The sequence below is a fragment of the Oncorhynchus mykiss genome, chromosome 14 (assembly GCF_057628025.1).
Source record: "Oncorhynchus mykiss isolate SJ-2025 chromosome 14, ASM5762802v1, whole genome shotgun sequence".
Lineage (NCBI taxonomy): Eukaryota > Metazoa > Chordata > Actinopteri > Salmoniformes > Salmonidae > Oncorhynchus > Oncorhynchus mykiss.
In genome coordinates, this window is record NC_143035.1 from 5,169,633 (window position 1) to 5,182,559 (window position 12,927).

Here is a 12,927-nt window from a genome sequence, read left to right on the forward strand (position 1 = left end):
TGCACTGTGATAGTCTCAGGGGTCCGTTAAAAGCGCATCATGAAGAACAAGGAACACACCAGGCAGGTCCGAGATACTGTTGTGAAGAAGTTTAAAGCCGGATTTGGATACAAAAATATTTCCCAAGCTTTAAACATCCCAAGGAGCACTGTGCAAGCGATAATATTCAAATGGAAGGAGTATCAGACCACTGCAAATCTACCAAGACCTGGCCGTCCCTCTAAACTTTCAGCTCATACAAGGAGAAGACTGATCAGAGATGCAGCCAAGAGGCCCATGATCACTCTGGATGAACTGCAGAGATCTACAGCTGAGGTGGGAGACTCTGTCCATAGGACAACAATCAGTCGTATATTGCACAAATCTGGCCTTTATGGAAGAGTGGCAAGAAGAAAGCCATTTCTTAAAGATATCCATAAAAAGTGTTGTTTAAAGTTTGCCACAAGCCACCTGGGAGACACACCAAACATGTGGAAGAAGGTGCTCTGGTCAGATGAAACCAAAATTGAACTTTTTGGCAACAATGCAAAACGTTATGTTTGGCGTAAAAGCAACACAGCTGAACACACCATCCCCACTGTCAAACATAGTGGTGGCAGCATCATGGTTTGGGCCTGCTTTTCTTCAGCAGGGACAGGGAAGATGATTAAAATTGATGGGAAGATGGAGGGAGCCAAATACAGGACCATTCTGGAAGAAAACCTGATGGAGTCTGCAAAAGACCTGAGACTGGGACGGAGATTTGTCTTCCAACAAGACAATGATCCAAAACATAAAGCAAAATCTACAATGGAATGGTTCAAAAATAAACATATCCAGGTGTTAGAATGGCCAAGTCAAAGTCCAGACCTGAATCCAATCGAGAATCTGTGGAAAGAACTGAAAACTGCTGTTCACAAATGCTTTCCATCCAACCTCACTGAGCTCGAGCTGTTTTGCAAGGAGGAATAGGAAAAAATGTCAGTCTCTCGATGTGCAAAACTGATAGAGACATACCCCAAGCGACTTACAGCTGTAATCGCAGCAAAAGGTGGCGCTACAAAGTATTAACTTAAGGGGGCTGAATAATTTTGCACGCCCAATTTTTCAGTTTTTGATTTGTTAACCTGTTAGATCTCTAGGGGCGCTATTTCATTTTTGGATAAAAAACGTTCCCGTTTTAAGCGCGATATTTTGTCACGAAAAGATGCTCGACTATGCATATTCTTGACAGTTTTGGAAAGAAAACACTGAAGTTTCAGAACCTGCAAAGATTTTGTCTGTAAGTGCCCCAGAACTCATTCTACAGGCGAAACCAAGATGATGCATCAACCAGGAATTAGCAGAATTTCTGAAGCTCTGTTTTCCATTGTCTCCTTATATGGCTGTGATTGCGCAAGGAATGAGCCTACACTTTCTGTCGTTCGCCCAAGGTCTTAGCAGCATTGTGACGTATTTGTAGGCATATCATTGGAAGATTGACCATAAGAGACTACATTTTCCAAGTGTCCGCCTGGTGTCCTGCGTGGAATTCGGTGCGCAATTGCCAGCTGCTCGTACTTTTCCATTTGATATAGGGGAGAAACCATGTGTCCAAGAACGATGTATCAATGAAGAGATATGTGAAAAACACCTTGATGATTGATTCTAAACAACGTTTGCCATGTTTTCAGTCGATATTATGGAGTTAATTTGGAAAAAAGTTCGCATTTTGAGGACTGAATTTTCGGATTTTTTTTGGTAGCCAAATGTGATGTATAAAACGGAGCTATTTCTAATACACATAATATTTTTGGAAAAACTGAGCATCTGCTATCTAACTGAGAGTATCCTCATTGAAAACATCAGAAGTTCTTCAAAGGTAAATGATTTTATTTGAAGGCTTTTATGTTTTTGTTGAAATGTTGCGTGCTGGATGCTAACGCTAATGCTAACGCTAAATGCTAACGCTAAATGCTAACGCTAAATGCTAACGCTAAATGCTAACGCTAAATGCTAACGCTAAATGCTAACGCTAGCTAGCTACTTTTACACAAATTATTGTTTTCCTATGGTTGAGAAGCATATTTTGAAAATCTGAGATGACAGTGTTGTTTACAAAAGGCTAAGCTTGAGAGATGGCATATTTATTTCATTTGCGATTTTCATGAATAGTTAACGTTGTGTTATGCTAATGAGCTTGCTGATAGATTTACACAATCCTGGATACAGGGTTTTTTTCATAGCTAAACGTGACGCAGAAAACGGAGCGATTTGTCCTAAACAAATAATCTTTCAGGAAAAACTGAACATTTGCTATCTGAGAGTCTCCTCATTGAAAACATCTGAAGTTCTTCAAAGGTAAATGATTTTATTTGAATGCTTTTCTGTTTTTTTGTGTAAATGTTGCCAGCTGAATGCTAATGCTAAATGCTACGTTAGCCATCAATACTGTTACACAAATGCTTGTTTTGCAATGGTTGAGAAGCATATTTTGAAAATCTGAGATGACAGTGTTGTTAACAAAAGGCTAAGCTTGAGAGCTAGCATATTTATTTCATTTGCGATTTTCATGAATAGTTAACGTTGCGTTATGGTAATGAGCTTGAGTCTGTATTCACGATCCCGGATCCGGGATGGGGAGATCAGAAAGGTTAAAAAAGTTTGAAATATCCAATAAATGTCGTTCCACTTCATGATTGTGTCCCACTTGTTGATTCTTCACAAAAAAATACAGTTTTATATCTTTATGTTTGAAGCCTGAAATGTGGCAAAAGGTGGCAAAGTTCAAGGGGGCCGAATACTTTCGCAAGGCACTGTATAAAAACAACAAGGCTAAAAATGGCATCCTCCTCTGTATCTCCCTCCCACTCCCTCTGTCAGTCTGCATGTGCCCCCGCTCAGATATTGAGTGGGGTTTCTATAGCAACCAGAGGGAGGAGACTAAGGAGAGCGCTTGGCAGAGGACCCCTCTTCCTTCTCTTTCTCATCCCTCTGCTCGCTGACAGGGATGAGGTAAGCTGGGAGGTTCCCCTTTTAAACGGATACAGTTGAACTGCTCTCGCATCCTCAGAGACAATGGAAACTTGCAGCATCCCATTGGAGAGAGTAAAATCCCACACCCCATTTAAAAAAATAAATTAAAAAGTCATCACTTTTTCCATTAAGAATATGAGCTGGCTACAAAAAGAGACTTTAAAATGTTTATCCTACACTAATATACTGGAATAATAATTGTAAAATAAATAGGTACAGTACTCACATATTCCTTCACATTCTTCGTCTTGACAGCCTTGTATGAGGAGTAGGCCGGGTAGAGGGTCCCGAAGGCCAGGCTGAAGGATGAGGAGGAGACATGGGTCAGAGGTTAAGTAAGGTACAGTAAACATCACCCGGGCAACATGACCTCAAGATGCCAACACTGAACAAAAATGCCCCCTCTGTTTCAATATTTATCTAGTCAAATGTTGCTTAACACATGACTCGAGTCTAAAACCCATGATCTCAGTGTTAACATAAATAGGTTGTGTTCAAAGAAAGTAGGCCATATTCTGAACAGGCTCTAAAAATGTGCGCTCATAAAAATAAAAAACACTGTTAGCCTACTTAGGGTACATGGTGACATTTAGACATTAAAAAGAGCAGTTTGTTGGAACAAATTCTCTCTCCAGGAAACAGAAGATTGGAAAACCATGGAGAGCGTTTCTGCTACTGTACTGATAGAGGGACCAAACACAAAAAGGGCTAACGACAGGTCACCCACCGTATGTGAACCTACCTGCAACACACACAAAAGGAAAAATAAATCCAGTCACACACACACACACACAATACTCTGTCCCGTCGGCCCGGCAATTACTGCTGATGTGACAGGAACTGAATGCTGAGCGAGGGGAGATCTAGGAGGACCACGCCTTACTGTCTGTCTGCCACACACACAGCCATCAGAGGCTGTCTGCTACCAGTGTATCTACATTATGTGCATTTCTACCACTGTAGGTTAAACTGTGATTAAGGTGTACCACCCTTCGGTCAGTGATACTTTGTGTATTCCAAACTCTCTCTTAGGCTGTCTTGTGGAACTCTTCCTGCTATGGGATTTTCTTGTTCCATTGGTGTATGTCGTGTACACTGGGTCCATGCATCTGCCTAGGTCTGAGTGATATGCCCAGCCATACATGTTGGGCCAGGCCTGCACTGTGTTAGCTTTACATTGCAGTAAGAGGAGACGTTGGGCAGGGCAGGCCAGAGGACACCCATGTGTCACAAGTTTGGACAGCACAGTAGAGTAGAGAACACTATAATGTACATATCTACTTTACTGTACTCTGGTCTACTGTACTGGCTACAATGGGAAATTGTAGTAGTCACAAACTACAGTTGGGTCAAAACAACCACCTCATTGACACAACTCTGCAATAGAGTAAGGCTAGAGTAATTGGTGTTTATCTGTTGGGCTTAGGTTGTGGTTTGTCATGTTTGCTAGGTGCATATATTCATAGGCTATATATTGTCTCGTTTGTCTATTATTTGACCGCTTAGTTGTCGTATTAGAGTAGAAGATGCCTGCGCAGTGGAGCGCATATGAGTAGTTGGCTAATTGTTTACATTGCCAGCTAACAAGTTGCTTGTTTGTCCTGTTTCTACCGATGCAATTAATTTGGAAACTGTTCCAGCTTCGTAACTAATCAGCTAACATTGGCAAACTCTGTAGTTAGTGAGTGAGAAATGAGGAGCGTGTAACTATCACAATTCATTATGGAAACACCTTATTAGGAAGAGAGTATGTGTATGGTTGAGAACTAGAGGAAGGAAGAGAGACTATGTTCCAGACTACAATTGTTGCTCCTCTTTGTTACTCTCGGTCAGTGAAAAAAGTGATGTGGAGAGTCAAGGCTCAGCAGGAAAAGGCAGGGAGGAATATAAATTAGAGATTATTGGAGGGATAGAGATGCGGAGCGAAAGGAGAGAGGACACCCGCGAGGGGAGCCTACGTTTCCATGGCGTGTGTCTGCCCTAAGTCTCACCATTCACCCTTGAACCACAAACCACAGGGCTAAAGTGACAGTGGTAGGGGTTTTGGAATTGTTTTTCTTTAAAAATGGTAGGAACTTATCTGTTCCAGAGCTTGTAATGGATTACAACAAGAAAATGGGTGGGGTTGACCATCTTGACCAACTGAGGAGCTATTACAATGTTGGACGCACAGGCAAAAAATGGCAGAAGTATGTGTTTTGGGGGAGATGCTCAACATAGCCCTCAATTGCGTACATTATGTGAGGGACCCTGCAAAGGCCTCTTCCCAGAAATCTCTTCTCTGAAGGCATTGAAAAATGCAGCTTGTGCATTCACTTTGTGATATGGCTACAGTGGCAGGAAGAGGGGAGACAATAATGTGACACCATGGCGTGTGGCCCGAGTTGTAACTCGTTTGAAGGGCACAAAAGGTGTGTGGTGTGCATCCGGAGTGGACAGATTAGGGCAAAGAGTGGGAGATGTGTAGAAACCTCCTTTGGGTGCTCTACGTGTTCTGTGCCACTTTGCAGGATGGGGCCGTGCTTCCAGGCGTTCCATGACATGTTGTAGGCTAAATGCAAACACTAAAGTGATGGTGTGAAATATCAAATTTGTCCTACAAATATTTTTGTATCTAATACTTGTTGCATTCACTGAATAGTTGTCAAAATAGGCTACTATTTCAACATTTTGTGTCAGGCCTGATCTGTACTAAATCTTGAGAGTAGTTACCTACACAGTTACAACTGTGACGTAGCTTCTTCCCATTTCCCGGCAACATCAAAGACAGTTCAACATGTATAAAGTCTCGGGACTTACTGTCTATATGCCAATTTTCACATCAATACATATATATTTAGTTAAGACGATCGGGTTTTAACACGCCCAGAATGGATTTGTTGTAGAAGAAATCGACCTTGGGCAATGATTTCTCTTGAAACAATGAGCCGTCTTTCGGCGCGGACATCCATTACATTTCTGAGATAGTCCATTTGCAAGCTGGCGAAGGGATTTAGTGTGTCGTCAAAGTGCTGCTTTTAACCAGGGCAAAGGTGACCGGAAACATGACCGAATACAAACAGTGTAGCTATTCCCTCCGCAAGGCAATCAAACAAGCTAAGCGTCAGAATAGAGAAAGTAGAGTCGCAATTCAACGGCTCAGACACAAGAGGTATGTGGCAGGGTCTACAGTCAATCACGGATTACAAAAAAGAAAACCAGCCCAGTCACGGACCAGGATGCCTTGCTCCCAGGCAGACTAAATAACTTTTTTGCCCGCTTTGTGGACAATACAGTGCCACTGACACGGCCCGACACCAAAACATGCGGACTCTCCTTCACTGCAGCCGACGTGAGTAAAACATTTAAACGTGTTAACCCTCGCAGGGCTGCAGGCCCAGACGGCATCCCCAGCCGCGCCCTCAGAGCATGCTCAGACCAGCTGGCTGGCTGGTGTTTACAGACATATTCAATCAATCCTTATCCCAGTCTGCTGTTCCCACATGCTTCAAGAGGGCCACCATTGTTCCTGTTCCCAAGAAAGCTAAGGTAACTGAGCTAAACGACTACCCCATAGCACTCACTTCCGTCATCATGAAGAGCTTTGAGAGACTAGTCAAGGACCATATCACCTCCACCCTACCTGACACCCTAGACCCACTCCAATTTGCTTACTGCCCCAATAGGTACACAGACGATGCAATCTCAACCACACTGCACACTGCCCTAACCCATCTGGACAAGAGGAATACCTATGTGAGAATGCTGTTCATCGACTACAGCTCAGCATTTAACACCATAGTACCCTCCAAACTCGTCATCAAGCTCGAGACCCTTGGTCTCGACAGCGCCCTGTGCAACTGGGTCCTGGACTTCCTGACGGGCCGCCCTGGTGAGGGTAGGTAACAACATCTCCACCCCGCTGATCCTCAACACTGGGGCTCCACAGGGGTGCGTTCTGAGCCCTCTCCTGTACTCCCTGTTCACCCACGACTGCGTGGCCATGCACGCCTCCAACTCAATCATCAAGTTTGCGGACAACACTACAGTGGTAGGCTTGATTACCAACAACGACGAGACGGCCTACAGGGAGGAGGTGAGGGCCCTCGGAGTGTGGTGTCAGGAAAATAACCTCACACTCAAAGTCAACAAAACTGAGATGATGATTGTGGACTTCAGGAAACAGCAGAGGGAGCACCCCCCTATCCACATCGATGGGACATTAGTGGAGAGGGTAGTAAGTTAAAGTTTCTCGGCGTACACATCACAGACAAACTGAATTGGTCCACCCACACAGACAGCATCGTGAAGAAGGTGCAGCAGCGCCTCTTCAACCTCAGGAGGCTGAAGAAATTTGGCTTGTCACCAAAAGCACACAAACTTCTACAGATGCACAATCGAGAGCATCCTGTCGGGCTGCATCACCGCCTGGTACGGCAACTGCTCCGCCCACAACCGTAGGGCTCTCCAGAGGGTAGTGACGTCTGCACAACGCATCACCGGGGGCAAACTACCTGCCCTCCAGGACACCTACAGCACCCGATGTCACAGGAAGGCCATAAAGATCATCAAGGACATCAACCACCCGAGCCACTGCCTGTTCACCACGCTATCATCCAGAAGGCGAGGTCAGTACAGGTGCATCAAAGCTGGGACCGAGAGACAGAAGCTGTTTTTCAATCTCAAGGCCATCAGACTGTTAAACAGCCACCACTAACATTGAGTGGCTGCTGCCAACACACTGACTCAACTCCAGCCACTTTAATAATGGGAATTGATGTAAAATATATCACTAGCCACTTTAAACAATGCTACTTAATATAATGTTTACATACCTTACATTATTCATCTCATATGTATATACTGTACTCAATACCATCTACTGCATCTTGCCTATGCCGTTCTGTACCGTCATTCATTCATATTTCTTTATCCCTTTACACCTGTGTGTATAAGGTAGTAGTTTTGGAATTGTTAGGTTAGATTTCTCGTTGGTTATTACTGCATTGTCGGAACTAGAAGCACAAGCATTTCGCTACACTCGCATTAACATCTGCTAACCATGTGTATGTGACAAATAAATTTGATACGGATCGGTAAAAGGGTCTAACATTGCCATGTTGCTCCATGATGTTGTTTGCTATGGGGAAAGCTCAGAGAAGCCGTTTGTAAACAAACAATGGATATTTCACTCACCCTTTTCGTGGAATTAGTTGTCTTTTTATAATGGAAGATTATATTACTGCATAAGATATCCCATGAGAATTTATACAACATGCCTGAACAAAAAATTGCTTGCTAACATATCTGCTTGTTTTCAGATGAGACCACGAGTGCTGCCTCAACCACCACAGCTGGACCCAAGACACCTGTTACACCTCCTATCCCAACCTTTACAAATACTTACCTTTCTAACCATTTAACCTGATGTAAAAGTCTTAACTGTGCTAGATACATCATGGTTAAATAAATTCTCCTAACATTTTTTTTTATCAAAACCAAAAAAGTAGTAAACCAGAGTGAGTGGGGGGGGGGGGGGGGGGTGCCTCCCACCCGGGAGACGTGTCGTCAGGGCATTAAATGTACTTTTTGAATGACCTCTGCCAATAAAAGAATAACTTTCATCCGTTCTAATTATTAGCTTTAGTCGAACAGGGCGAAAATGGTCTTCTCCATGCTGCAACCCGTCTTGAGTTTTAATTCAGAGAAAGATGTTGAATTGAAAAGTAATTCCGATGGAGTTTAAACTTCTCTTTCTTACCTAAAACACTCTTTCTACTCGTTCCCTTCTGAGTTCTTTCTTTCACAGCACCCCATTATTCAATATGACCCTCTAGTGACAACATGCTACCACATTCGCTAGGAAGACATTTCTTTCTTGGCCATGTTGCGTATGTGCAGTACCAGTCACAAGTTTGGTCACACCTACTCAGTTTGTCTTTATTTGTACTATTTTCTACATTGTAGAAAAATAGTGAAGACATCAAAATGATTAAATAACACATGGAATCATGTAGTAACCCCCAAAACAGTGTTAAACAAAGCACATGCGCATCAAGTACGGAAGATGCAGGCTAGACATCTGGCAAAAACAACATATGGTAAAATGCATGTGCAGCTGGTGGACATATGGCATTAATCGCTCTACACGCTAAAGGTAATAGTTGCCTTAGATGTTATTATTGGTTATGTAATACAATGCAAAGTCAAACAGTAGGCTACATCAATAGCCCTATTAGCATGGGACTAGTATTACTACAGATTGTTGGTTACGTAATTATTAACCCAGAATCTGTTTTTCCAGAAGACGATTCGAAGGGGATTTTTCTCAAAACCCCTTCAAATTAGTGGATTTGGCTATTTCAGCCACACCCATTGCTGCCAGGTGTATAGAATCGAGTAGACAGCTATGCAGTGTCCATAGACCAACAGTGGTAGTAGAACGGCCTTACTGAAGAGCTCAGTGACTCTCAACGCGGCACCGTCATAGGAGTCCACCTTTCCAACAAGTCAGTTGCCCTGGTCAACTAAGTGCTGTTACTGGGAAGTGGAAATGTCTAGGAGCAACAACGTCTCAGCCACAAAGTGGTAGGCCACACAAGCTCACAGAATGGTTCCGCTGAGTGCTGAAGCACCTAAAAGTAATCTGTCTTCGGTTGCAACACACACTACCGAGTTCCAAACTGCCTCTGGAAGCAACGTCATCACAATAACTGTTCGTCAGGAGCTTCATGAAACGGCTTTCCATGGCCGATCAGCCGCACAAAAGCTCACCATACACAATGCCAAACGTCGGCTGGAGTGGCGTAAAGCTGAATTGACAAATCATCCTTCACCATCTGGCAGTATGACTAGGTTTGGCGGATGCCAAGAGAATGCTACCGGCCCCAATGTATAATGCCAACTGTAAAGTTGGTTGGAGGAGGAATAACGGTCTGGGGCTGTTTTTCCATGGTTCGCCTCCCTCTTCATCTCACCAAAACATAATTGGTCTCACCCCTTATGAAACAGCACCACTGTCACAGTGACAGCTCCATGATAACACATTACACACGATTAAAGAGTGCTTTTTGTTTTGGCTGATGTTAGGCTGGACAATAGAACGAGTTAAAATTAACCCAAGGCTGAAAAACGGCTTTAGAACGTTGGCTAAACTGGAACACTAGCGCGAGCCAATAGCAAATGAATGGAATCGAACGTTCGCAGAGACAGTTTTGACTGGAGTGAAGCTTAATAATGTATCCCTTTTAATTTTACCACTACAATCTGTTCTTAGGACGAAACTGAAAAACAACTCGTGTAGAAAGTAAACATCCGCACCTCAATGGTGCCAAGTGTGCCTATGTCTGCATAACGAGGAAGTAGGGGGGAAATGGCAACTTCTGACTATTTCTGGTCTCGCGTTTGACGACAACGAGATACACATTGCGAGATATTTGGCGAAATATACCAGCATGCTTCTCCATCGGAAAACAATGGGGGGAGCTCAGCGTTCCAAGGGCAAAAGGTATTTCGGGGTTAGCGTTTGATGACGAGATACACTACCCAGCCTTACACAATTAGAAAGAGGCGATTCTCATGATTAAAATGGGGCCCATTTAAAAAAAAAAAAATCTAAATATACACATTGCGAGATATTTGGCGAAACTACCATCGTGACTATACAACAAAATGGGATTAGAAAGTTCGGACGGCGAGTTGGTGCCACAGTGCTCAATATAACTAATAGGAGCTGGCAGGGTGAAACATTCCCTTAAAATAAGGCCTGTTTGTTTTCGTGATTACTTAAACTACGGCAGCAAGCTGGGTATATGGTAATATTATGAAACTGGGCTCCACCGCGGATGCAAAGAGCTACATTTTATTAGAAATAAAGCATTGTTAAAAATATCATGTGTCCAGCCTACTGATGTGTAGCCGACATTCTTCGGCACTTGACGCATATGCTTCGCTTTTCAACTACCTAAAAGCGAGCTGGTTGGAGTCTGTGTACTTCGGTTTGTAACATTGAAAACATTGTACGCATGCAGCACACAACGCACCACAGCCTTGTGTTGTGGACTGCTCCATTGACAATGAATGACTTCCGCCGGAATGCAAAGAGTGAAGCATCTGGTGGACATGAGGCGTTAAAGCTTCAATGTGTGACTTCTTTGAGCGACGGAACAAAATCACAGAAATAAATTCTAGATCTGTCGTTCTCATCGAAAGCAAGTCTAAGAAGCGGTAGATTTAAACTAAGAAATAATGTACAATGCTTCCTGTTAAGTTTCGGTTTTGTATACCAGCTTCAAAAAGCTGAAAATACAATATTTATGGCTATTGAAAAGATATTTAACAGCGGTTTACATGATACATGGATTCGCTACACAATGCTTGTTTTGTCAAAAACTGAAATTAGGCGAACTATTCGAATTTTAGCAACCAGGAAATTACGAGCTATTTCTGCATTTAGCACATTTAAGACAAATCATGAATGACAAAGCTCGATCATGTAAAATATTGACTTGATCTTGGTTGAGGTAACATTGGAATAGTGCATAATCCTGAATAGTGCAGGCCTGGCTTCTATAAATCATCAAAACATATGACCGCAACTGCACTGCTAGCATGACACACGACAGCCAGACAATTCATTAATGATGCTAAATTATTTGGCTGTCAGCGTCATGCTAGCAGTACAGTTGCTGCCATGTTTTGTTGATCATAGCAGCCGGGCCTGCATTATTCAAGATTGTGCACGATTAGCGATAGCCAAGACTAAAGCATTTTTGCATTACTAATTTAGTTACACAACCAATATATGAATTCGTAAATTAGCTTCAGTAGGTGGCATTAGCAAGCTTGTTAGCCATTTAATGTATTCCACCTTCACTTCAGTTGGCTAGCAGCGTTGTCATTTCAACTAACCACATTAGCTAGCTAACGTTACCTTGCCAATTTTGCACTGGCTAACGGAGTTGCTGTAACGGTGTTGAAATTTGCCTACCATCCTGGCTTTATGAAACACCAGTGGTCAAAATGTACATTTAGACACCATGGGCTACATATAAACCAACGACAATTTAATTGCTAGAAATTTGCTCGCTCGCTAGCAATCTGGCTATCAAGATAACTGTTCGCGTGTGCTCTGGGCACAAGCCATGGCAGCGAACAGATGACAGCGCGAACTAGCGTATGTAGCTATAGAACGCGATAACAAACAGACGCTGCAGAATGCATACTCACACTACCATCCTGGAGATAATCCACGACACCATCTTAATTGAGTGTAGTGAGCTTTTCCTTATCGGGAAATCTAACTAGCTGTACACCCCCCCCATTCCTCCGTCCACGACCGTGTGGTTGTGTTGTGATGCAAGTGCAGTTAGTTGCCTGCTGCTCCTGCTCTTGAATGCTCTATTTTACTGGCAGGTAGGCTACTGTGGATTCTGAATCTGCAGCATTCAAATCGCTGGAACTCCTCTTCTCTTAAAGGGGCAGGTCCACACTGCTTTGTCTTGTCCGTAGAGAAGGCAAAAACAACTGGTTACTGCCACAATGAAATAGGTCCTATGAAGGCTGCCACTGACCCAATTAGCTGAATTATGTAGGCCTAGCTAGATAGACAATACCAAAAAGCTCTACAGTGAAACGTCAGATGCACTGATGTCCCAGACCATGTCTAGGCCAGGGCTCTCAAACCCTGTTCCTGGAGAGCTATGGTCCTGTATGTTTTCACTCCATCCTAATCTAGCACATCTGATTCTAATAATTAGCTGGTTGATAAACTGATTTAGATTAGTTATGACTGGGGTTGGAGCAAAAACCTACAGGGGTGGGTAGCTCTCCAGGAACAGGGTTGGCCTGCTGTAGGCACGAGGCAACTGCCACAAGTCTGTCTTCATTCATTCCCTCCTAAAAAAATGGCAGGGTATTGTGTGCAATAATCTTTGCACGAGATAGTTCTATGGC

The 12,927-nt window shown here is 43.2% G+C and overlaps 1 protein-coding gene across 2 annotated transcripts in view; it reads right to left on the bottom strand.

Annotated features, from left to right (window-relative positions):
- LOC110488589 (receptor expression-enhancing protein 2) overlaps positions 1 to 12,570 on the bottom strand; it is a 34,246-nt gene extending 21,676 nt beyond the window's left edge. The window contains exons 1-2 of one of the 2 annotated variants that reach the window (XR_016486244.1): positions 12,202 to 12,569; positions 3,221 to 3,293 (exon numbers count right to left, since the gene is read on the bottom strand). Coding sequence is in view for 1 of the 2 variants with exons in the window: in XM_036942716.2 (XP_036798611.2) it covers positions 3,221 to 3,293; positions 12,202 to 12,233 (105 nt within the window). In the remaining variant the exon portion in view is untranslated. Of the gene's footprint in view, positions 1 to 3,220; positions 3,294 to 12,201 lie in introns of both variants that reach the window. The other variant, XM_036942716.2, reaches the window with a different exon arrangement.
- Positions 12,571 to 12,927: the final 357 nt, after the last annotated feature.